Raw genomic sequence first — 22,542 nt, 5'->3', positions numbered from 1 at the left:
CCAAAATTTGGCCAGATTAGGCTGGCTGACTTCTGTTAACCAAGTTGGTTTTTCTAGTAGCCTGTCTACACTTTCTTTAATCAGGCCACTTACACTGATGTAAAAGCAACATGTTGTATTGACTTGCACAGACCCCCTCCCTCGTCAGCCAACAGATAATCTAGGGCAATCCAGTTATCCTAAAATTCCTATTGCTTGGCATATACAATTACTTATCTTTTGCCTTTTTTTGAAAAAGGAGTTTTAGATTGGAGAGAGGTTCACAAGAGTAGTGTGGAGCGGGGTGGGGGTGGGGGTGGGGGATGGTGTCTGTTGTCTTGGGTTATTTCTCCAGAGGTTGGGGCTCAGGAGCCCTCTTCATTGGAGTGTGATGTACCCACGGAGTGATCCCCTGCAACTTCAGGGCAGAATGGGTGGTTAGGATCACTAAGTGCGGTCCGTTCCACTTAGGAGTGAGTTGATGTCTTGGGCTGCCTGTTTTCCATGTTTTTAGGTACACCCACTCTCCTGGCTGGAAGGGATATAGGACCAGGTCAGTGTGTGCAGGCCGCTCATGGTTACCATATTCTGTGAGAGCTTTCATGGTTTTTCCTACGTGGAGAGCTTGAGTTGTTTCATTCCAAGGGGGTTAGGGTGTCCCTTCTTGGGCTTGGGGAATGGATCTACCATTCATGAGTTCAGGTGCATTTAAGTTTAACTTATCCCCACCGGGGACTAACCACACGTAGAGCAGAGCAGTCAGAAGAATCTTCATCCAGTTTTCTTGACAGGCTGAGTGTAACGTCCATTTTATGCCCAGGGCACTCACTATCCCCTTCGTCACTTGAGACACAAACGCTGGATCATTATCATTTTGTAGGGATCCTGGGAGCCCAAACCTGGGGATTATTTCTTCAGTAATGCCTTAGTCACTTCAGCTGCCCTTTCAGTTCTAGTGGGGAATGCTTATATCTGAAATTGTCCGATATTCTCAGTGTGACAGTGAAATCTAACTGCCAGTGTTCTCCAGGGTCTGTCCCTCTGGTTTGAATGGGTCTTATCTGGGGGCCTCTGGGGGCTCTGGTGTTGGGGTTGTTTATTGCACCATTGGGGCAGGTCTCAACTACCCAACCGTTTACGTTTTTCGTGCTTGGGGTCACCATGATCTCCACCAGGTAGTTATCTAGGACTTCCCTCCCATAGTGAGATCCTTAATGGTCCTCCCTGATGGCTTGGCAAGCTACAGTTTGGGGCATTAACTAGCCACCCATGACTCCCCAAATCCCTATTGAAGCCCCATTTTGGGGTTTTGTCTAATATTTCTTTTGTGTAGATTGGGGAATAATTGGATGGATCTGACCTTCAAAGTATGAAGGGTAGTTGCCAAGTTACTGGTTCTAGGGCCACCTTTCTGGCAGTTGCATCCACCGTGTCGTTTCCCATTATCCTCTGCATCCTCCTTTTGGTGACCCCAGCAATGAATCATTGCCACCTTTTTTGGAATCTGTACTGCTTCTGAGAGTTTCAATAGGCTTAAGCCATGTACCACCTGTTTATTCTCTGCAGTAAGCATAACTCTTTCCCTTCAAATAGCCCTGTGTCTGTGTAGGGTGGCATATGCATACCAGGAATCTGTGTAAATATTTAAGGCCTTCCCTGTCCTGAGCTCTAAGGCTTGGGTGAGGGCCATCAGTTTCACCTTTGGGGCTGAAGTCCCTGGGGGTAGGCCTCTTCATTCTATGACTTGGGTCTGGGAGGTTATTGCATATCCCACCAGGCTTTTTCCCTCCCTCATAAAACTACTCCTCTTCAGCGTTTGGGAGACGCTTGATTCCTAGGTCGGTGTGACTGGGATAGACTGTGTCTATTGTTTCCATACACTCGTGTTCTAAGGGCCCTGTTTCTGTAGGTAGTAAGATGGCAGGATTTAATGTACGACAGGTTTGACAGGTTTTTTGTTTTGTCTTGTTTTGTTTCTTGGCTGCGCCGCGCCCCAGTGAAAGTGCTGACTCCTAACCACTGGACCACCAGGGAACTCCCAGTGTATGACAGGTTTTCATAGTAACCACTAAGGTATCCAAAAGTGTAGCCTGGACTTGAATTGACCTGTTCCCTTAGAGCTTACTAAATGCTTGAAACTGGTGTGGAGTTCATAGGGTGATTTGCTGTCTGAACATTAACTTCTCAACCTCCTTTAGCGGGGTTGCAGTAGCTACTACTGCCCGTAGGCAAGGAGACCATCCTTTAGCTGTTTGATCTAATTGTTCAGATCTGTCCAGGGAAGTTTGTCCTCAGCCATTAACATTACCATCTTGTGCCCCCCGTCTAGGGGAATGCCAATCTCCAGTTTGTCTCCCATTAGGTGGATAGTAACTCCTAATTTATGTAAGATATCCCTTCCTATCAGGGATATAGGACATTTGGGAATGTGTAGGAAGGAATGGGTGACGTGTTTGTCCAATTTGCATTTTAATGGCTCTATGAATGCCCGTTCTTGGGCCTTCTCTTATACTCCCATAATTTTACAACTCTTATGACTGAGTGCCTGATCTGGTGTTCAGAACTGAGAAAGCGGCACCAGTGTTGACTAAGAATTCAACAGACTTTTCCCCAGTGTCCAGTCTCAGGCGGAGCTTCTCGGGGGTCAATTGGAGTGCTGGCTTAGGAGCCCCTGGCCCCATTATTCTTCATCTATTTGGACCATCTGCCTTCGAGCGTTGTGGCCGGGTTCTGCCATTTCCATCCACCTTGGGGGGCGCTGAGGGCATTGTGTCTTCTAGTGTCCCTCTTGTTTACATATGGCGCACTGATTGGGTACTAGTTTTCTTGACTTGCTATAACTTGGTGGAGGCTGGGGATCACTCACCAGGTCGAGAATCTCCGTGGGTAGTTAGTTCAAATTCCCATGCCGTCTGGTTGACACTGAAGGGCAACAACCAGTAGGTGGGCTTGCCTCCAGGCCTTTTTATCCTCTATATTTTGGTTTTTAAACACCCAGTAGGCAACCTTAACCAGGTGAGAAGTACACCTAGTGTTGGGGGCACTTTGGGCCAGTTGACAGGTTTCTTTTCTGCTGCCTAGATTCCCTTTAGGAGTGATCTGTCCAGTCGAATTCAACGGCCACTATTTTCAACTCAGCATTGGTGTCTTTTCGAGGGACCAAAAACAAACAAAAAAACCCATTTACTTAGAAGTATTTGTCTGTCTCATCCTTGACTTTTAAATTTAATTCTCCGTATGTGCTTTTATTCCCCTCCTCCACCATGCCCAATCCCAAATTCCTTTTTTCATCTTTTGCAGTTTGCACTGTTTTAGTTATTTACTTCCCTAATCTAGATGTGGATATGTCTTTACATCTGTTATTAAAATAAGAGTCTTTGTTGGTGATGTCTGGATCATGCTGTCATTGGTATTAAAAATGTTCTCGTTTTCATTATCTGAACTCTTAGAAAACATGGTCATAATAGTCACACTGTTAGAAATTAAACTAGTACTATATCAGTACAAAGCACAGCAGTTAATCCACAGACAAGGCCACAGACTAATTATTAAAGCTTATGATTGCAGTGCACTTAAATTGTACACTTAAATTGTATCACTCCAGAGTGATGCAACAGTGGATTTGCATTTTTGTAAACTGCAAATCATGACTGCCAGCATCAACAGCCAAGGGAAGAAAAAAGCAATAGTAACGACCAGGAAAGGCATAAAATCTTTGCCTTATCCACTTGAGAGGATAACAGTGTTGCTTACGCCTTTACTTTTGGGACCACCTTATGGGTTTTGTACTTATTCTCCAACTTTCCCCAGCCATCCTCCCAAAGCAGGACTTTTGAAGTCCCTGGGAGGGATTTCCTGGGGCAGTTCCAGACAAAACTTTATGGTGGGTCATTCCACCTCAGTCTTCTCCTTTCATTTCTCCTTTTTTCTATCTGTCAATCCCCCCTTCTCCTTCATTCTCCTTTGCCTCTGTCCTCAGTCTCTCACTCTCAGTCCCTCATTCTCCCCCCTTTTGTCCTCTAGTCTCCACTCTCTGTTCTTATGCCTTAGGTCTTTTTGTCCCTTAGGCTTCCTTTCTCTTTTCCTCAGTTTCTCCTTTATTTTGTGTTTCAGTCTCCTCTTCCCTGTCTCAATTTTCTTTTTTTTTAAAAATAATTTTATTGAAGTAATATTGTGTTAGTTTGTGCCTTACAGGAAAGCAGCACAGTGATTCAGTTATGTTTATATATATATATATATATATATATATATATACACACACATACTCTTTTTCCTATTCTTTTCCATTATGGTTTATTAAAGGATATTGACTATAGTTCCCCGTGCTATACAGTAGGACCTTGTTGTTTATCCATCAATTTTCCTTTTTTTCGTCAATCGCCCCCTGCGATTTATTACCATAACTGTAATTTCCCCTAGGAGGATTTCCTATAATAATTAGCATAAGTAACTGTTCATGCCCCTCTCTGCCTCCCAAGTTTTCCATCACTTTTGCCCCTCTCCCACACTGGAATCTCCTGGACCATTTAGCAGACCTTTTCAGTAGACTCTCCTACGAAAGGATTGCACCATTCCAAATTCCTCTTACACCAGTTACAGTCTTCCAGTAAAGTACTGCCGTACTGCAGTTCTTCCCCAATCCTGTAAAGTCTGCGATAGCTTCTACCTTACGCATTTGTATAATTCTCCTTTTTGTCATCTTTTCCCCCTCCCCTCGCTGCCGCGGTGGTACAGCCCAGCCTCAGGTTCCGAATAAACTGAATTCCTCTGCTTGTACGGAACTGGCCGACCTTTCAAGATGGCGGCTCCCACTGAGACACAGCGCTTGGGGGCGGCCATATTGCCTCCTGAACAAAGCCGCTCAGGGTGTGGAGCGGCCAAAATGCCCGGTACGGAACAGCGAAGGCCCGGGAGCCTCGAGCTTTGCTCACTCAGACAGGAAGCGGGAGAGTTCGCCGCTATGAATGTGACATCCGTACTGGGATAAGCTGTGGCAGGCGTTTTGGGACCTGATAATCGAGCTGGGGGTCAGAAGGGGGATTTATGGGTTGAGACCTGAGGAAGACTGAAATTGTTATTGGGACGGCGGTCCATGAGGGTCAGTAATTGAAGGTCTATGGGGTCAGTGGTGGGGAGTCTCTAGTATGAGTGTTGGGTATGTATGTGGATCAGTCATAGGGAGAGCTGTGTTATTTGTGGGTCAGGGACCGCGGACCTGTGCGCTGATGGGGTATCCGTGTGGCCAGTGATTTGTGGACCTATATGGCCAGTGCTGTGATGGGGCTGTGTGGGGCTGGAGGTGCTCTTTGAGATTTCTGATTTCTGCACCTGGTGATTCAGTGATTTTTAGAGGTTATTAATGGGGCCCAGAGCTGATACAGGTCAGTCCCAGTTTACTGGGAAATGCCTCACTTTACAGTCTGTGTAGGTCAGAGGCTACTCTCAAGGTGAAGCCCCTCCTCAGATGTTTTTTTCAAGCCATCATCTCTTTCCATCATTCATATCATCACAGAAGAAAACATCCTTTGAATGTAAGACCAAACAAATCTAAAGGGACAGGATTATTACTGTCAATTCCGTCGAGCCAAAAACTACCAGGAACACCCTGTAGTTGAATAAGTTGGGTTTACTGCTCTTGCATCTAGTTAGGAACACGTACACAGTGGGGAGCGTTAAGGGTGTCTCGATAAGAGGGTGTTAGAAAACACTTGTTATAGGATATGGCCTTGTGTTAGGTGATTTTGAGGAGGATGTAGGGAACGGGCCTAGCTCTGAATTGGATGTTGTCAGGAAGTGGGGTAATTCAGTGAGTGGAAATTTTAATAAATCTTATCTAGAGAGAAGAATGACTAGGTTGAAGCTAAAGGTGTGATAGGTAAAAAAGTAGCAATCCTTCATGTTAGTTGGGAGAGGGGGATGTTTGGTATTTTGTGAATTGGAGAATGTTGATGTTTTGTCTGTGTTCAGGTATGATTTAAGAGAGGTGTTGTTTTTGTCTAGCTCTGTCCTGGTCAGGGAGTGGCCTGTCTGATGTAAGTGTTTCTTGTAATTGTTCGTGTTAAATAGGAGAGTTATGAGTGCCAGGCCTGTTCTCAGATAGGAAGGGCTGCTTTTTCTCTTTCTCATGTAAGATTTGATTTCAACCCTGCCTCTTCCTCAGTTTATTGCAGTCCTTCTACATTCTGTTCAACAAACATTTATTAAATGCCTGCTGTTTACTTGTTGCAGAGCTGGGCGTTCAGAGATGAGCATGGCTGTTTGATTGTTTTCTTCCAGATTTATTTTGACAAAGCCTGGGATACCCTATATGAAACAGTCTTCCTATCATGAGAGGACTCACTTCCTCTAAATGAGTTCAGCCCATGTCTGCATGACCCATCCTGGGACTGAGAAGATTACCAGGTAACTATCTCGCTGCATTATGGTATGTTCATGTTTAACAGTAGTTCCAACCTATAACTATATATTTTTTAATATAGAAACTGCACTATTAAAAATTAGCAATAAAAATTTAAACAGAAAACATCTTAAAATTAACAAAATCAACAATTTTAATCCATGAATACTGACTTGGCAAGAGAATTTGCCAAGTTAGGGGAAAACATGAAAGAACTCTTAGGATTTTACTGGCTGCTTCTGTTTAGGGAATATGGGAATGCATATTCCCTAAACAGAAGCAGTTTTCTACTTCGTCATTCCCATTCTTATTGCCAGGGATCTGCTCCATCTTCAGTTAAATCTTTACATATATATCCATGATTATTGTCTTATGGTAGTTCTGCATATAGAATAACAAATATAATTGCTGGTCCAAAGGGGAACAATGAGGTGTTAGTAAGTCAACAGAAAACATATCAGCATTCATCCAATTAAAAATACATCTTGTCCAAGTTCTATGTGATCATATTATTATCACAAGAGGGCTTCCTTCACATGGTGGTTCGGTAAGGACTCTTCCGTAGGACCAAATGACCTTCTTCTACAGGGTGGCCTGTTATCCACGTGACTTTTGGTGGTAGTGTTTCTAGACTGGTGAATGTCAGTTCTGGCTCCAGGAGGCTCCATTCTATCTCCTAGTCCTGATTCCTCAGACCTTTTCCCTTTTGGAAGAGAAGCAGAAGATGACCAAGTCTCAGGTGAGTTGCTTGCTTACTTTGTACTTGATTTCCATACAATGAAATAGAAAAGAGTGGAAAGTCAAAAATTAGGATTAGGGAAAATGTAGAGAGAACGAAAGATAAAGACTTGAAAAGAGTTACTATGTAATATGCAGATTATATATTTTGAAACCACATGAAACCACTATTAAACTATAGTTCATATATATATATTCGTTATATATAAATTTCGAGAAGACACAGTGGAAAGTTAGAGAATATCATATGCATGATTTGCATTTTCATGTACCATTTGTTGAATAATCCACTTATTTGAAGTGGATGCTGCCTTGATTAAATTTCCATTTGTGATTAGGTCTCTTTTACTTTCCTGTTCTCTTGCTGTGTTTGACTCTTTTTGCTGAAGATAGATCTTTACATCATTTTTCTCAATAGGCATAATGTAGAACTGGGAATGTAGTTTTGTATGCTATGGTAAAAATGATGAGAATGATCAATTCAGATTGAACAGGAGCATGCTATTACAGGGTCCAGTGTCATTCGAGGATGTGGCTATAGATTTCACCCAGGAGGAATGGCAGCAACTGGACCCTGCTCAGAGGACCCTGTACAGGGACGTAATGCTGGAGAACTACAGCCACCTGGTCTCAGTGGGTAAGGATGGCTTCCCAACATAACTCAGAGTTAGCCAATCCAGTGCCTCTCACTGGAATTTGATTGAGTTGGGTGGGTTCTTGACCTACTTGTGACTTTTTGCTCTCTTTCTTCTCTCCAGTGGAAGGTCATTACTGTTCTGAGGGCCAGCTGGACTTCATCGTAGGGCTCCTAAAACTGTATCTTTTCTTCTTTCTTCAGTGTAGTCAACTCAATTCCTCAATTTTTTTTTATCATAGGGTATCCAGTTTCCAAACCAGGTGTCATATCTAAGTTGGAACAAGGAGAAGAGCCATGGATTATGAAGAGAGACATATCAAATTGGATCTATCCAGGTGAAAATCTGGCAGATGGAAGACAAAGGAAGTGAAATATCAGTTTGTTTTTGTTTTTAATTGGTTGGCAACTAAGACTTACATTTCCACCCAGATTGATAACTCCTTTTCCTTCTTGCTCCTGTGCTGTGCGTGTAGTAGGTATTCGACAACTAGTTAATTCAGTAGTAGTGAGCCATGTACAGAAGAGAAATTTCTTATTGATCCACTCAACAATCATATCTTTAGTACCTTTCTAAAAGAGTCAAAGACAATAGAAGGCAAATGCTTTTCAGGAACATAGGTTATACATAGAAAGACAAGACATCAAGATTTACAGCTATATAAAATTGCATGTCCAATATAGTTACTGCTTCAGGGGTTCAGTGAAAATTATAGTCTAAAGAGATGTGGCATAATTTAAGAAGGCATTTTTCAAAGCATGAACCAGCTACTTTGAAGCATATCTGAAGTGTGGCTTAGGCAGAAGGAGGAAGGTGAGGGCAAGCTCTAGGAAAGGACATGTACAAATCCTTGGAGTTAGAAATCAACATGGTTTATCTGATAGAAATTTTCTAGGCTTACTTGACTTTAAATAAAAGATATTTATTGGGGAATAGTGGAATATAAAGTTGGTTACATATTGTGACTACAGCTGTGTTTCACTAGCTGTACCCTGAAATTTTCTGTTATTATTTTTTTTTAAGCAGCTTTGAGATATAATTCATATGCCATACAGTTCACCCATTTAAAGTCAGCAGTGGTTTTTAGGATATTCACAGATTTGTGCAACTGTCACCACAGTCTATTTTAAGACAGTTTTATCACCTCCAAAAGAAACCCTATACCCTTTAGCTATCACACCCCTTCTTCCCATCTCCCCAGCCCTAAGCAATCACTAATCTGCTTTCTGTCTGTATTGATTTGCCTCATTCTTGATATTTCATATAAATGTATTCATATAATATGTGGTCCTTTGTGACTGACTTCTTTCATAATGTTTTCAAGGTTCATCCACATTTTAGCATGTATCAGTACTTCATTCCTTTTTTGGCTGAATAATATTACATTGTATTGATATACTACATTTTGTTAATCCATTCATCAGTTGTTGGATATTTGCCTTGTTTCCACCTTTTAGCTACATGAATAATGCTACTATTAACATTCATGTACAAGTTTTTGTATAGACATATCTTTTTTTTTCCTTTGGTGTGTACCTAGGAGTAGAATTGCTGGGTAATATAGCAACTGTATGTTGAACCAAAACGGTCCCTGAAGACTAATTAGGTTGAGCATTTTTTCATGTGCTTATTGGCCATTTATTTATGTTCTTTGGAGAAATGTCTATTCAGATCACTTGTCCTTTTTTTTGAAGTATAGTTAACTTACAATATTATCTCAGTTTCAAGTGTACAACATAGTAATTCAACATTTTAATAGATTATATTCCATTTAAAGTTATTACAAAATAATGGCTATATTTTCCTGTGCTGTACAATATATCCTTGTTTATTTATTTTATATATAGTAGTTTGTATCTCTTAATCCCCTATCCCTATCTTGCCCCCCATCCATTTTTGAATTGAGTTATTTGTCTTTTATTATTGAATTATAAGAGCTCTTTATATAAAGTTCCTGTATAGAACTTCCATGTAAAGTTTGTTATATAGATATAATTCTTTGTATAGAATTCTTATTTGATAGAAATCTCTTATCTGATAAATGATTTGCACATACTTCCTCCCATGTTTTCTTTTTACTTTCTTGTGTCGTTGAAGCACACATTGAAGAGTTTTTAACTCTTTTTTTAAAATTTTTTAAAATTTTTGGCTGCATTGGGTCTTCATTGCTGAGTGCGGGCTTTCTGTAGTTGTGGCGAGCGGGGGCTACTCTTGGTTGTGGTGCGCAGGCACCACATTGTGGTGGCTTCTCTCCTTGCGGAGCACAGGCTCTAGGTGCCCAGGCTTCAGTAGTTGCAGCATGTGGGCTCAGTAGTTGTGGTGCATGGGCTTAGTTTACCTGCGGCATGTGAGATCTTCCTGGACCAGAGATTGAACCCATGTCCCCTGCACTGGCAGGTAGATTCTTAACCACTGTGCAACCACGGAAGTCCCAAGAGTTTTTAATTTTGATGAAGTATAGTTTATCTATTTTTTTTGTCGTTTGTGCTTTGGTGTCATATCCAAGAATCCATTGCCAAATCCAATGTCATGAAGATTTACCCCTATGTTTTTTCCTAAGAGTTTTGTACTTTTAGCTCTCACATTTAGGTCTTTGATCTGATATTTTGAGTTACTTTTTGCATATGGTATGGGGTAAGGGTCCAACTTCATTCTTTTGCCTGTGGTAATCCAGTTGTTCCAGCACCATTTATTGAAAAGACTCTCCTTTTCCCATTGAATGGTCTTGGTACCCTTGCCAAAAATCAGTTGGCCATAAATGAAAGGGTTTATTTCTGCACTGTCTGTACTATTCTGTTGATCTATAAATCTGTTCTAAAGCCAATATCACACTCTCTTGATTACTGTTGTTTGTGGTAAGTTTTGAAATTGGGAAGTATCATTCTTCCAACATTGTTTTTCTTTTTCAGCATTGTTTTGGCTCTTCTGGGTCCATATGAATTTTAGAATCAGAGTATCAGTTTCCACAAATAAACGTCTTCAGATTCTGAAAGGGATTGGTTGGATTTGTAGATCAATTTGAGGAGTATTGCCATGTTAACAGTATTAAGTCTTCTGATCCCTGGAACATGAAATGTTTTTCCATTTATTTAGATCCTCTTTAACTTCTTTCAGCAATGTTTTATAGTTTTCAGAGTATAAGTTGTGTACATCTTTGTTAAACATACTTCTTAGTATTCTATTCCATTTGATACTATTGTAAATGAAATTGTTTCATTAACTTTATTTTTGGATTGTCCATTGCAAGTGCATAGAAATGCAATTGATTTTTGAATGTTGGTCTGGGATCCTGCAAACTCACAAAGTTTACTGGTTCTAATAGTTTTTAGCTAATTCTTTAGGATTTCCCATATAAATGAATTTATCATCTGTAAATAGAGATCGTTTTAAATATCCCTTTACACATTGGATGCTTTTTATTTCTTTTCTTGGTTAACTACCCTGGCTAGAACCTCTAGTACAATGTTGAATAGAATGGAGAATGGACATCCTTGTCTTGTTCCTGATCTTATGGGAAAAATCCAGTCTTTTACCATTAAGTTATGTTAGCTGTAGGTTGTCATGCCCTTTGCAGGTTGTGGAAGTTCCTTTCTGTTCCTAGTTTGCTGAGTGTTTTTATCATGAAAATGTGTTGCATTTTGACAAATGTTCTTTCTGCATCTGTTGAAATGATCTATTTATGTGATGTGTTAATGAATTTTAATTAATAGATTTTTGGACAACAAACCAACCTTATATTTCTGGATAAGTTCCACTTGGTGATGGTGTATAATTCTTTTTATATGCTGCTGGATTTGGTTTACTAGTTGTATTGGGGGTCTGCAAGACCACCTTCAGTTCTGCTGATTTGCTAGAAGGACTCACAGACTGAGAAAAACCGATACATTCATGGTTATGGTTTATTACAGTGATAGAATTTACCAGTCTAGATATGGACATTTGTGGGAAGATTTTTATTTATTAAGTTTCTTTCCTTGATGTGGATCTATGTAGATTATTTACTTTTTCTTGAGTCAGTTTTGGTAGGTTGTTTTTTTTTCCAAGGAATTTTTCCAGTTCCTCTAAATTGTCATATTTATTGGTATAAATTTTTTTCATAATATTCCCTTTTTGTTCTTTTATGTCTATAGGATCTCTAGAGATGTTCTGTCTTTCATTCTTGACACTGATACTTTGTTTTCTTCTTTCCTCATCACTAGCTAAAACATAACAATTTCATTAATTTTTTTCAAATAATCGGGTTTTGATTTCATTTATTTTTCTTTATTGTTTGTCTATCTTCTATTGATTTCCACTCTGATCTTTATTGTTTCCTGTCTTCTATTTATTTTAGGTTTAATTTGCTCTTTTTCTAGCTTCTTAAGGTAGAAGCTTAGATCATTAATTTGAAACCTTTATTGTTTTCTAGTATGAACATTTAATAGATAGTCCTTACTTTGTATGGTAGTGAGGGGCCGTAAAAATTACCATGGAAGCCAGAACTTTGCCAAGTAATTTTTATAATCGACGGGAAAAATTGTAATTGATTTTGACCTTTAAACATTTTTCGTCAAAACATTAAAAGTTATCTTGGGGACTTCCCTGGTGGTCTAGTGGTTAAGACTTTGCTTTCCAATGCAGGGGGTGCAGGTTCGATCCCTGGTTGGGGAGCTAAGATCCCACATGGCTTGTGGCCAAAAAACCAAAACATAAAACAGAAGCAGTATTATAACAAATTCAGTAAAGACTTAAAAAAAAAAATGGTCCACATCAAAAAAAAAAAAAGAAAATTGAAAAAAAATGCTATCTTGCTGTTGGTTATAACTGTTTATAGAGATGAAAATGTAGTAAAACTAATACTTATTTACTACCCTGCAATTTAAAACATTGGAAGCATTGAAAATGTCTTTTATTTCTTTTAAAAAACTCTATGTAGAGTGGTTTGAACAGTGCTTGCCTTCTTATAATTGTATAACTTATGATAAGGAGTTAACATGTTCTCTGTGCCTTAGTGAATTGTCATATTACTTTCTAAGGTTGGGTCAGCTTCCAACATTTTCTCCTTTGTGCTTTCAGTGTTGTGAAATATGTCGAAGGTAATGTGAAAATGTAGGCATCACTTTCTTTGAATTATTTTTATCCTTTCCATCACAACCCAGAAATTTATGTTGATAAGTTTGCCTTCACTAAGTTCCTCTGGCTGCATATCTATAAAGTTTCATAAATAGTGGCAATGCTAACATGGTCAGCTATTTTCTAATCACATCCAGTGTTGTTAATGTGTTGTTTCTTTGCTGCATTTACATCTTTGTTGGTCAGTTCCCTCTTTCAGTTACACATTTTTGGATGATTAGGGTAATTTGGATAATGTCACGTGGGTTTATCAATGGGATACAAGGAAGAAACAAACTACACACTTTGCTGTCTGTATATATATTGGACAGCAGATGTGAAGTTAATAGTCACCAACAGACTTTGAAAGAAGTGAAATGATTGGGTACTGATCATGATGTGTATCTGTTATTTATTTAGTGATTTATGGACTGAAGAGGTAGCAGTGAAGTTTGTACTTTATGCTGTTAGACATACTGTGGTCGTTAAAGTGTGAACTATGTTGTTGGCAGACTGGTGTTATTTAACTAAACTGTGGTAACTAAATTTCATGCTTGTTGAAATCTTGCAAAATGAGGATTACCTGCATATAATTTGTCCTCTAAGAATGAAGCTGTGTCCCACAATTTTTGATATTTTGTGTTTTCATTTTCATTCAAGTTATTTGCTAATTTCTCTTTGGACTTTTCGACACATAGTTTATTTACAAATATGTTATTTAATTCCCAAATATTTGGGGAGATTTCTGATATTTCTTTTTGTTATTTATTTCTAATTTAGTTCCATTATGGTTGGAAAATATACTCTGTATGATTTCCATCCTTATAAAATTATTGCAGCTTGTTTTAAAGCCCAGTATAAGGTCTATTCTGATGTTTGATTAATGTGTTCTTGAAATGAATGTGTGTTCTGTTGTTGGATGGGATATCTGTAGATGTCAGTTAAGTTCATTGATATTTACTGATTTTCTTTGTCTACTTGTCTTTTTTTAAAATATATTTTTAAAATATGACTTGAATTTTATTTATTTGTTAATTATTATTTTTTAAAATTTATTTTTGGCTGCGCTGGGTCTTTGTTGCTCCGCACAGGCTTTCTCTAGTTGTGGTGAGTGAGGGCTACTCTTTGTTGCGGTGGGTGGATTTCTCACTGTGGTGGCTTCTCTTGTCGAGGAGCATGGGCTCTAGGCGCACGGGCTTCAGTAGTTGCAGCACGTAGGCTCAGTACTTGTGGCTTGCGGGCTCTAGAGCACAGGCTCAGTAGTTGTGGCGCATGGGCTTAGTCGCTCCGCGGCATGTGGGATCTTCCCAGACCAGGGCTCAAACCCGTGTCCCCTCCATTGGCAGGTGGATTCTTAACCACTGTGCCACCAGGGAAGTCCTTAATAGACCATTTTCATTCCCCTGTTTATTTTTTAGTTGGTAGTTGTGTGTGTGTGTGTGTGTGTGTGTGTGTGTGTGTGATGTTGCTATAGGGATTACAATATATTTATTTTCTTATAACCCACCTTATGTTGATACTGCTTTTTTTTCTCTCACAAATTATAGAAACTTGCACTAGCATAGCTCCATTTTCTGCCCTCCTGAACCACCTTGTGCTGTTTTGTTCTTTTAGTCATGTATGTTACGTTTGTATTTGTCATAACTTTGACAGTATAGTGTTACTGTTTTTGCTTTAAAAAGTCTTTTGAAGAAATTAGAAGGAAATATTTTTAAAATTATACATATTTAAATACTTTACCCAAATAGTTTAAAATTTTTCTGTTGTCTTGTAGATTTGAGTTATCATCTGGTATTATTTGTTCAGCAGGAAAGACTTTCTTTAGTATTTCTTATAGATCAGTTCTGTTGGTAACTTTTTTTGTTTATCTGGAAATGTCTTCATTTTCCCATTATTAAAGTTTCACTGAATGTAGAATTCTTGGTTGACAGGTTGCTTTCTTTTAGTATTTTGACTGTGTGTCATTCCAGTATTTCCTGACCTCAGTTTTGTGTGTGTGTGTGTGTGTGTGTGTGTTGAAAATTCAGCCAACAGTACTGTTATGCTTTGATACATGATGTGTCATTTTTTTCCTGCTGCTTTGAAGATTTTTCTTTTTGCCTTTATTTTTCAGCAGTTTAATTCTGATTTGGCTGGTTGTCTTGGTATCCTTCCTGTGGTCTGTTGAGCTTCTTCTATGTGCAAACTAATGTTTTCCACCGAATTTGGTAATTTTAAAGACATTTCTCCAGATTTCTTTTGGCTCTCCCCCCCCACCCCTTTCTAAACTCCAATTACACGTATACTGGAATGCCTAACTGCTCCACAAATCTTGAGATTCTATTTTTAAAATAATTTTTCTTTTTGTTCTTTGGGCTGAATAATTTCTAGTGATATTTCTTCAAGTTTACTGATTCTGATTTTGCCTTCTGCTATCTCAAATCCACTAATGAGCCCATCTGGTGAAATCTTCATTTCAACTTTAGAATTTTCATTTGGTTCTTTTATTTTTTAATTTACATAAAATAAATGTTACTCTTTCTTTAAATTTTGAAAAAGGCATAGAGTAAGTTAACTGCCACCACAATCATGATACAGAAAAGTTCCATTACTCTCAAAAATTCTTCTTTCTGCCTCTTATAGTCAAACTGGTTCTTTTATATTCTTCTTTCCTCTTTTGAAATTGTCAGTTTATTCACTTGTTCCTTAGAATATTTTCCCTTAGTTTTTTGAATATGTTTATAATAGCTTCTTTAAAGTCTTTGCTAAATTCAACATTTGCACCCATTTGGAGTCAGTTTCTATCAACTGATTTTGTTCCTTAGTGTAGGTCACATTTTTTTCCTTATATGTGTAGTAATTTTTGGTTGAAAGCTCTACATTGTAGACAGTACGTTATAGCGTCTTTGGATCCTTTTGTTCCTTCTGAGAGTTTTTGTTTTAGAGGCACTTGCTTGGGCTTAAACTGTGACATCTTTCTGTCCTGTGGAGTGTCATCACTAATATCTCTGCTTAGTTTTGTTTGTTTGATTAAGCCTGGCTATAGATGTGAACTAATGATTTGGACAGGTTTATTAGACACCTAAAGCCAGTATGACTTTTACTCTTTGCCACCTGGATTGTGCATGTCTCAGAACACTTTAAAAGCATAGGAAATTTGCACGTTTCCCCAGCCTTTCAATCACTGCTGGGCTCACTAGGATCTCTCTTCACAAATATTTTAGCAGTCAGGTAGGAATGTATGGCAAGTTCATTATCTCAACCTTTCTATGATTCTTTTGCGTACAAATTCTCCTTGTTAAATTACTAGCTGCTCTACTATCAGCATAAAACTGTATCCTGTGGATTTGAGTTATCTCTCAATGCCCCATAAACTAGGGGTGCAAGACAGGAAAACCTTAGGAAAGAATGCCACAAACTCCCCATTCTTACCTAATGAAGTAGAAGTTTTTGACAAGTAAACACTTTTCACCTTTGGCCTGCGTTTGGTAGTTTTCCAGTGCCCTGAATTGGTTGTTTTTAAAATTATTTTATTCAATTTTATATTTGTTTTCTGAGGAGGGGAAGTCCGTGACTACCTCATGCCACCATTATCAGAAGTAAAGTCCATCTTTAGTTACTCACCCAATAAATTTACGTTTTGTTGTGTTTTAAATGGGCTGTTGCCCGCCCAGTTCTCTGTCTTCATGGACCATCCTGGATCATCCATTTGTTTCACCTCTTCTGTCCTCTACTCAATCTTTGTATCTGTTTGATTTTATCTCTACAATTTTATTCTTTCAGACAGGGAGACTAGACTTGACACACATCAATTGGATACACTTGGAGATGTTTACTTTCATAAGGACATACTGGAAAGTGTCACAAGGGATCATTCATTGTACTCCGTTTTAAAGGTCTGGCAAGGCGACCAGCTGGAGAGAGATCAGGAAAATCAAGACAGACTTCTCAGGCAAGTCACAATCATCAACAACAAAACAGTTATTGAAGAGTCAAGCTATACATATAATGCATTTGGAAAAATATTTCATAACTGCACAGACCTAGATACTTCAAGACAAAGACTGTATAAATGTGATTCATTTGAAAAGAGCTTGGAACCTACTGTAAACCTATTCAGTTGTAATAGGGGTTATGCAAGAAAAAACACAGATGAGAATTTTGGATGTGGGAGAACACCTAGTTCTTCCTATTCTAAGCATGAAAAAATTCATAATAGAGTGAAACACTGTGCAGGTAGTCAGTATGGAAACATCATCAGCGATAAACAATCTCTTATTCAATATGTGAATGTTGAAACTGGGGAGAAGATCTGTGTATGTATTGAATGTGGAAAATCTTTTCTCAAGAAGTCACAGCTCATTATACATCAAAGAATTCATACTGGAGAGAAACCTTATGGTTGTAGTGCTTGTGGAAAAGCCTTCAGTGAGAAATCACATCTCATTGTACATCAGAGGACACATACTGGGGAGAAACCTTACGAATGTTCTGAGTGTGGAAAAGCCTTCTCTCAAAAATCATCCCTCATTATCCATCAGAGAGTTCATTCTGGTGAAAAACCATATGAGTGTAGTGACTGTGGGAAAGCCTTCTCCCAGAAATCACCCCTCATTATACATCAAAGAATACATACTGGTGAAAAGCCATATAAATGTAATCAGTGTAGGAAGGCCTTCTCCCAGAAGTCACAACTGATTATACATCATAGAGCTCATACTGGAGAGAAGCCCTATGAGTGTACTGAATGTGGAAAAGCCTTCTGTGAGAAGTCCCACCTCATCATACATAAAAGGATTCACACAGGGGAGAAACCCTACAAATGTGCTCAGTGTGAGGAAGCCTTCAGCAGAAAGTCAGAACTCATTATACATCAGATAATTCATACTGGGGAGAAACCTTATGAATGTACTGCATGTGGGAAGACCTTCTCCCGGAAGTCACAGCTCATTATACATCAGAGAACGCATACTGGAGAAAAGCCCTATAAATGCAGTGAATGTGGAAAAGCCTTCTGTCAGCAGTCACATCTCATTGGACATCAGAGGATTCACACAGGAGAAAAACCTTATGTTTGTACTGAATGTGGGAAAGCCTTCTCTCAAAAGTCTCACCTCCCAGGACATCAGCGGATTCATACAGGAGAGAAACCTTATATATGTGTTGAATGTGGCAAGGCATTTTCCCAGAAGTCAGACCTTGTTGTACATCAGAGAATTCATACTGGGGAGAAACCTTATCAATGTGCTGTATGTGGAAAAGCCTTCATCCAGAAATCACAACTCACTGTACATCAGAGAATTCATATAGTGGTGAAATCATAAGAATGGACTAAGCATAGAAAAGCCTTCAGTATCTGTTCAAGCCTTAATAAGTACAACAAAACTCACAGATTTAATGTGTTTCTAGGCATCTTTGTTGGTACTATTTTACAAATGAAATCATATTTCTAATGTAATTATTTTTTTATCAAAGATAATACAAGAGAATAAAAAAGTTTTGTTTATATAAATTTTCACTTTGGCATGTTAAACTTTTAAGATTTGGAGCTGAATGATTAGCATAACAGAACAAATTACATATAGTCTATTTTGAAGTTACATGTTCCTGATTATACTACATAATAAGTTAGGCATGTGGTAATATTGTTAACGTTAGCCTCTCATAATTACGGCCATGCAGTAATTCCCCAAAGAGGACATGAAGAAAGCATGAGTCAAAAAGTGCCAAGACCTAGAAACTGCACTAAGGGGAGGGGACTTGACCATCAGACCCTAAAAGTATATGTAAAATTCTTCTTATACAATGATGGAAAGATGGGTTGAAAAGGTTCAATAAATGTGGTCTTTTTGTGTTTTTTAATTTTGATAATATAAGTTGATTTGTGTCTGTGGATGGACCCAGGACCTTGGAATTGACACTGCTTGCTCATTTCTCCCTTTTACCCCACCCTTCTAGGAGCTTGGTGTGGTGGAAAGACATTGGTTCTAAAGTCAGATGGCCATGAGTTTTAACCCTTGTTCCCTTATTAATAGATTGTGTGACATCTATGAAGACCTTTTTAACCCTCAGTGTCTGTTTGCTCATCTGTATGTGAAATCCTGGCAGACAGCACATGTTTTTTTTTTTAGTTACTTCTGATATATGCATTTTAAAGTAATAACTAGAATTATGACTTATAACATTATACCAGAACATATAAGATTTTTAGAAATTTCATGTAATGTCTGAAACATTTATATTAACATATTTACATACAAATAACCCAAAGAAAATTTAATATTAGTTGTTTTTTTTGTTTGTTTTTTTATACTGCAGGTTCTTATTAGACATCAATTTTATACACATCAGTGTATACATGTCAATCCCAATCGCCCAATTCAGCACACCACCATCCCCACCCCACCACGGTTTTCCGCCCTTGGTTTCCATATGTTGGTTCTCTAAATCTGCAGACAGCACATTCTTAGCTAATATTTGTCCTGTTTATCCCTCTCTCTTCTCTTGAAATAGGCTACTAATTCCAATGTGCACACATTTAAATTTGATTTGCATTTAAGACACACTGCTTCTGATCTCAGATTTCCTGTCCTCTCCTTTGTCCATTTCACTGCCTTTGTGTCTGGTGATATAACTCATGCTATGTTAAAGAGACCTCAATTACTTTTCATTTATTTTATTTTGCAAACACATACAAATTGTGATATATCTATATCTGTATCTAATTCATTCTAATATATATATGGAAATACTAAGGGACAAGAATAGGCAAGTCACTCATTAAGAACAAATGTTAGAGAATTGATCAGACTAAGGTTTCCCACAAAGCTGTAGTAATGTAGGCAATATAGTATTGACACAAGAGTGACAAAAATAGATGAATGAAATGAGAGCCTGAAAATTAAAAAATTATATATGAGTAACTTTATGACAAAAGTGGTATTGTAATCAGAAGGGGAAAAATTATCTTTTTAATAAATTGTTCTGGGTCAATTAATCTAAATATAAATATGAAATGCAAAATGACAAAGTTTCCAGGTAGTTATATAGGAGACTTTTCATAGCCTTAGGATAGGGAAAAATATTTAACACTGTGCATGAAGAAAAGATTGATAAAATGGCTTATATTAATATTAAAATTTCTTCTGTGTTAAAAGAAGTGATTAGTTTGGAATAAACTTGGATGTATCTAGCAAAATTACATATGCAATTTCTAAACATTTTTAGGAATCTTCTAAAGATATGTTGGAGAAATATTAAGAGATGCATGCTTGGGACTTCCCTGGCAGCCCAGTGGTTAAGACTTCGCCTTCCAATGCAGGGGTGCAGCTTCGATCCTTGGTTGGGGAGCTAAGATCTCACATGTCTCAGGGCCAAAAAACCCAAAACATAAAACAGAAGCAATATTGTAACAAATTCAATAAAGACTTTAAAAATAGTCCACATCAAAAAAAATCTTAAAAAAAAAAGAGGTGCATACTTATGTTTATTCATCATAGCACTATTCACAGCAGAAAAAAGACAGTAAACAGCCTGAATGATTATTGATAGAAAATGTTTAAATATAGTGTATCTGCACACTGGGGACTGTGCAACTCTAAAAAGGAATGAGATATGTCTTTTTATACTCTCCATTCATGTTCTTAAATAAAACAAGGCACAGAGAATTACAGTACACTGTCTTCTAAGAAAGACAGGTAGTGGTGGGAACAAGTGGACGTATTTTCTTATATATAAGTACAGATGCTGAAAGGAAAGACCCAAATATTAATTAAAATGTTTTGTTCTAAGGTGACTGAACATGGTGGAAAGGATAGTGATATCCCTTAGACATCTCATGAAATGTAAGTTGGTTTTGTATAATTGACTTTGGAACCAGGTAAATAGTATAGATAGTAACAAAACAAAGTCAAAATGAAGTGACACCTAAAAATTTAGCAAAATGAAACTAAACACGTATAGCATTGGTGGTTAACCATACCGAGAAATAATTTCAAGTAACTTTAAACTGTTTGTCTGTTTTTCCTGGTGGGATATATCATAAGGATAAAGGAATGGCAAAGAAGGTTTTTTTCAGTAAGTTTCTGTTACTCATAATACTGGTATTGATAATAATATTGGATACATATACAGAGAGAAGAAAAAAAATGAAGGAATGGATCAAATACAGTAGTCCCCCCTTATCTATCTGCGGTTTCGCTTTCTGTGTTTTCAGTTACCTGTTGTCAACCTCCATCTAAAAATATTAAATGCAAAATTCTGTAAATACTTCATAAATTGCTCATACTGAGTAGTGTGAAGAAGTCTTTTACTTTCCCACTCCCTGGGACATAAATCATCCCTTTGTCCAGTGTATCCTGTCTGTGAAGTCACTTAGTAGTAATTTCGTTTATCAGATCAACTGTCATGGTATCACAGTGCTTGTGTTCAAGTAACGCTTATTTTACTTAGTAATGGCCCTGAAGCACAATAGTAGTGATGCTGGCAATTAAGATATGCCAAAGAGAGGCTGTGAAATGTTTTCTTAAAGTGAAAAGGTAAAAGTTTTTGACTTAGTAAGGAAAGAAAAAAATTGTATGCTGAGATCGCTAAGACCTATGGTAAGAACAAATCTGTGAAATTATGAAGATGGAAAAATAATTTATGCTGGTTTTGCTGTCACACCTCAGACTTCAAAAGTTATGGCCACAGTGCATGATAAGTGCTTAAGTTAAGATGGAAAAGACATTAAATTTGTACAAGAAGATATTTTGAGAGAGAGGCCACATTCAGATAACTTTTATTACAGTATTTTGTTATAATTGTTTAATTTTTATTTATTGTCTCTTATTGTGCCTAATTTGTAAATTAAACTTTATCATAGGATGTATGTATAGGAAAAAACAGAGCTCAATTTCAGGCATCCACTGCAGGTCTTGAAACATCCCCTGTGGTCAATGGAGAACTACTGTAGTTATGAATGTCTTTAGGAACCAAAGATTTCAGGTGTATGATAAAAAATTACATACCAAAGATATTAAGTAAAAACCTTATAATCCTAAATTTGTTTTTCTCCCTAGAGTTATTGAGATATAGTTGACATAGCATTATGTAAGTTTAAGGTGTACAAAGTGATAATTTGATACATGCAATATATATTTATAATGTGACATTGACCACAATATGGTTAGTCAACACCTTCATCACCTCACATAGTTATTTTATTTTTGTGGTGAGATCATTTAAGATTTACCCTCAGCAACTTTCAAGTATATGATACAGTATTGTTAGCTGTAGTCACCATACTATACATTATATCCCCAGAACTTATTTATTATATAACTGGAAGTGTGTACCATTTGACCAGTATCTCATCTTCCCTGGCCCTCAGCCCCTGGCAGCCACCAAACTACTCTCAATTTCTATGAGTTTAGCATTTCCATATTTTATATATATGGGGTCATTGAGTATTTATATTTCTCTATCTGACTTTACTTACCATAATGCCCTCAGGGTCCATCCATGTTGTCACAAACGGCAGGATTTCCTTTTTTTCCCCAGTTTTATTGAGATATAACTGACATATAACAAACATTGTATAAGTTTAAGGTATACAGCATAATGATATGCATATATTGTGAAATGATTGCCACTGTAAATTTAGCTAACATCCATCACTTCATATAGCTACAGGTTTTTTTCCTGTGCTAAGAACTTTCAAGATTTACTCTGTTAGCAACTTGC

The 22,542-nt window shown here is 37.7% G+C and overlaps 1 protein-coding gene across 1 annotated transcript in view; it reads left to right on the top strand.

Annotated features, from left to right (window-relative positions):
• LOC132517230 (zinc finger protein 300-like) overlaps positions 1-22,542 on the top strand; it is a 97,953-nt gene that overhangs the window by 42,930 nt on the left and 32,481 nt on the right. The window contains 6 exon segments of the mRNA XM_060144055.1: positions 4,714-4,868; positions 6,256-6,381; positions 6,965-7,115; positions 7,625-7,751; positions 7,991-8,086; positions 16,603-18,218. Of these exon segments, the coding sequence (XP_060000038.1) occupies positions 7,101-7,115; positions 7,625-7,751; positions 7,991-8,086; positions 16,603-18,218 (1,854 nt within the window). The 5' untranslated portion in view covers positions 4,714-4,868; positions 6,256-6,381; positions 6,965-7,100.

Source organism: Lagenorhynchus albirostris, chromosome 3, assembly GCF_949774975.1.
Source record: "Lagenorhynchus albirostris chromosome 3, mLagAlb1.1, whole genome shotgun sequence".
NCBI classification, from domain to species: domain Eukaryota; kingdom Metazoa; phylum Chordata; class Mammalia; order Artiodactyla; family Delphinidae; genus Lagenorhynchus; species Lagenorhynchus albirostris.
The sequence above is the reverse complement of the archived record's forward strand: the minus strand, read 5'-3'. Positions and strand labels throughout refer to the sequence as shown.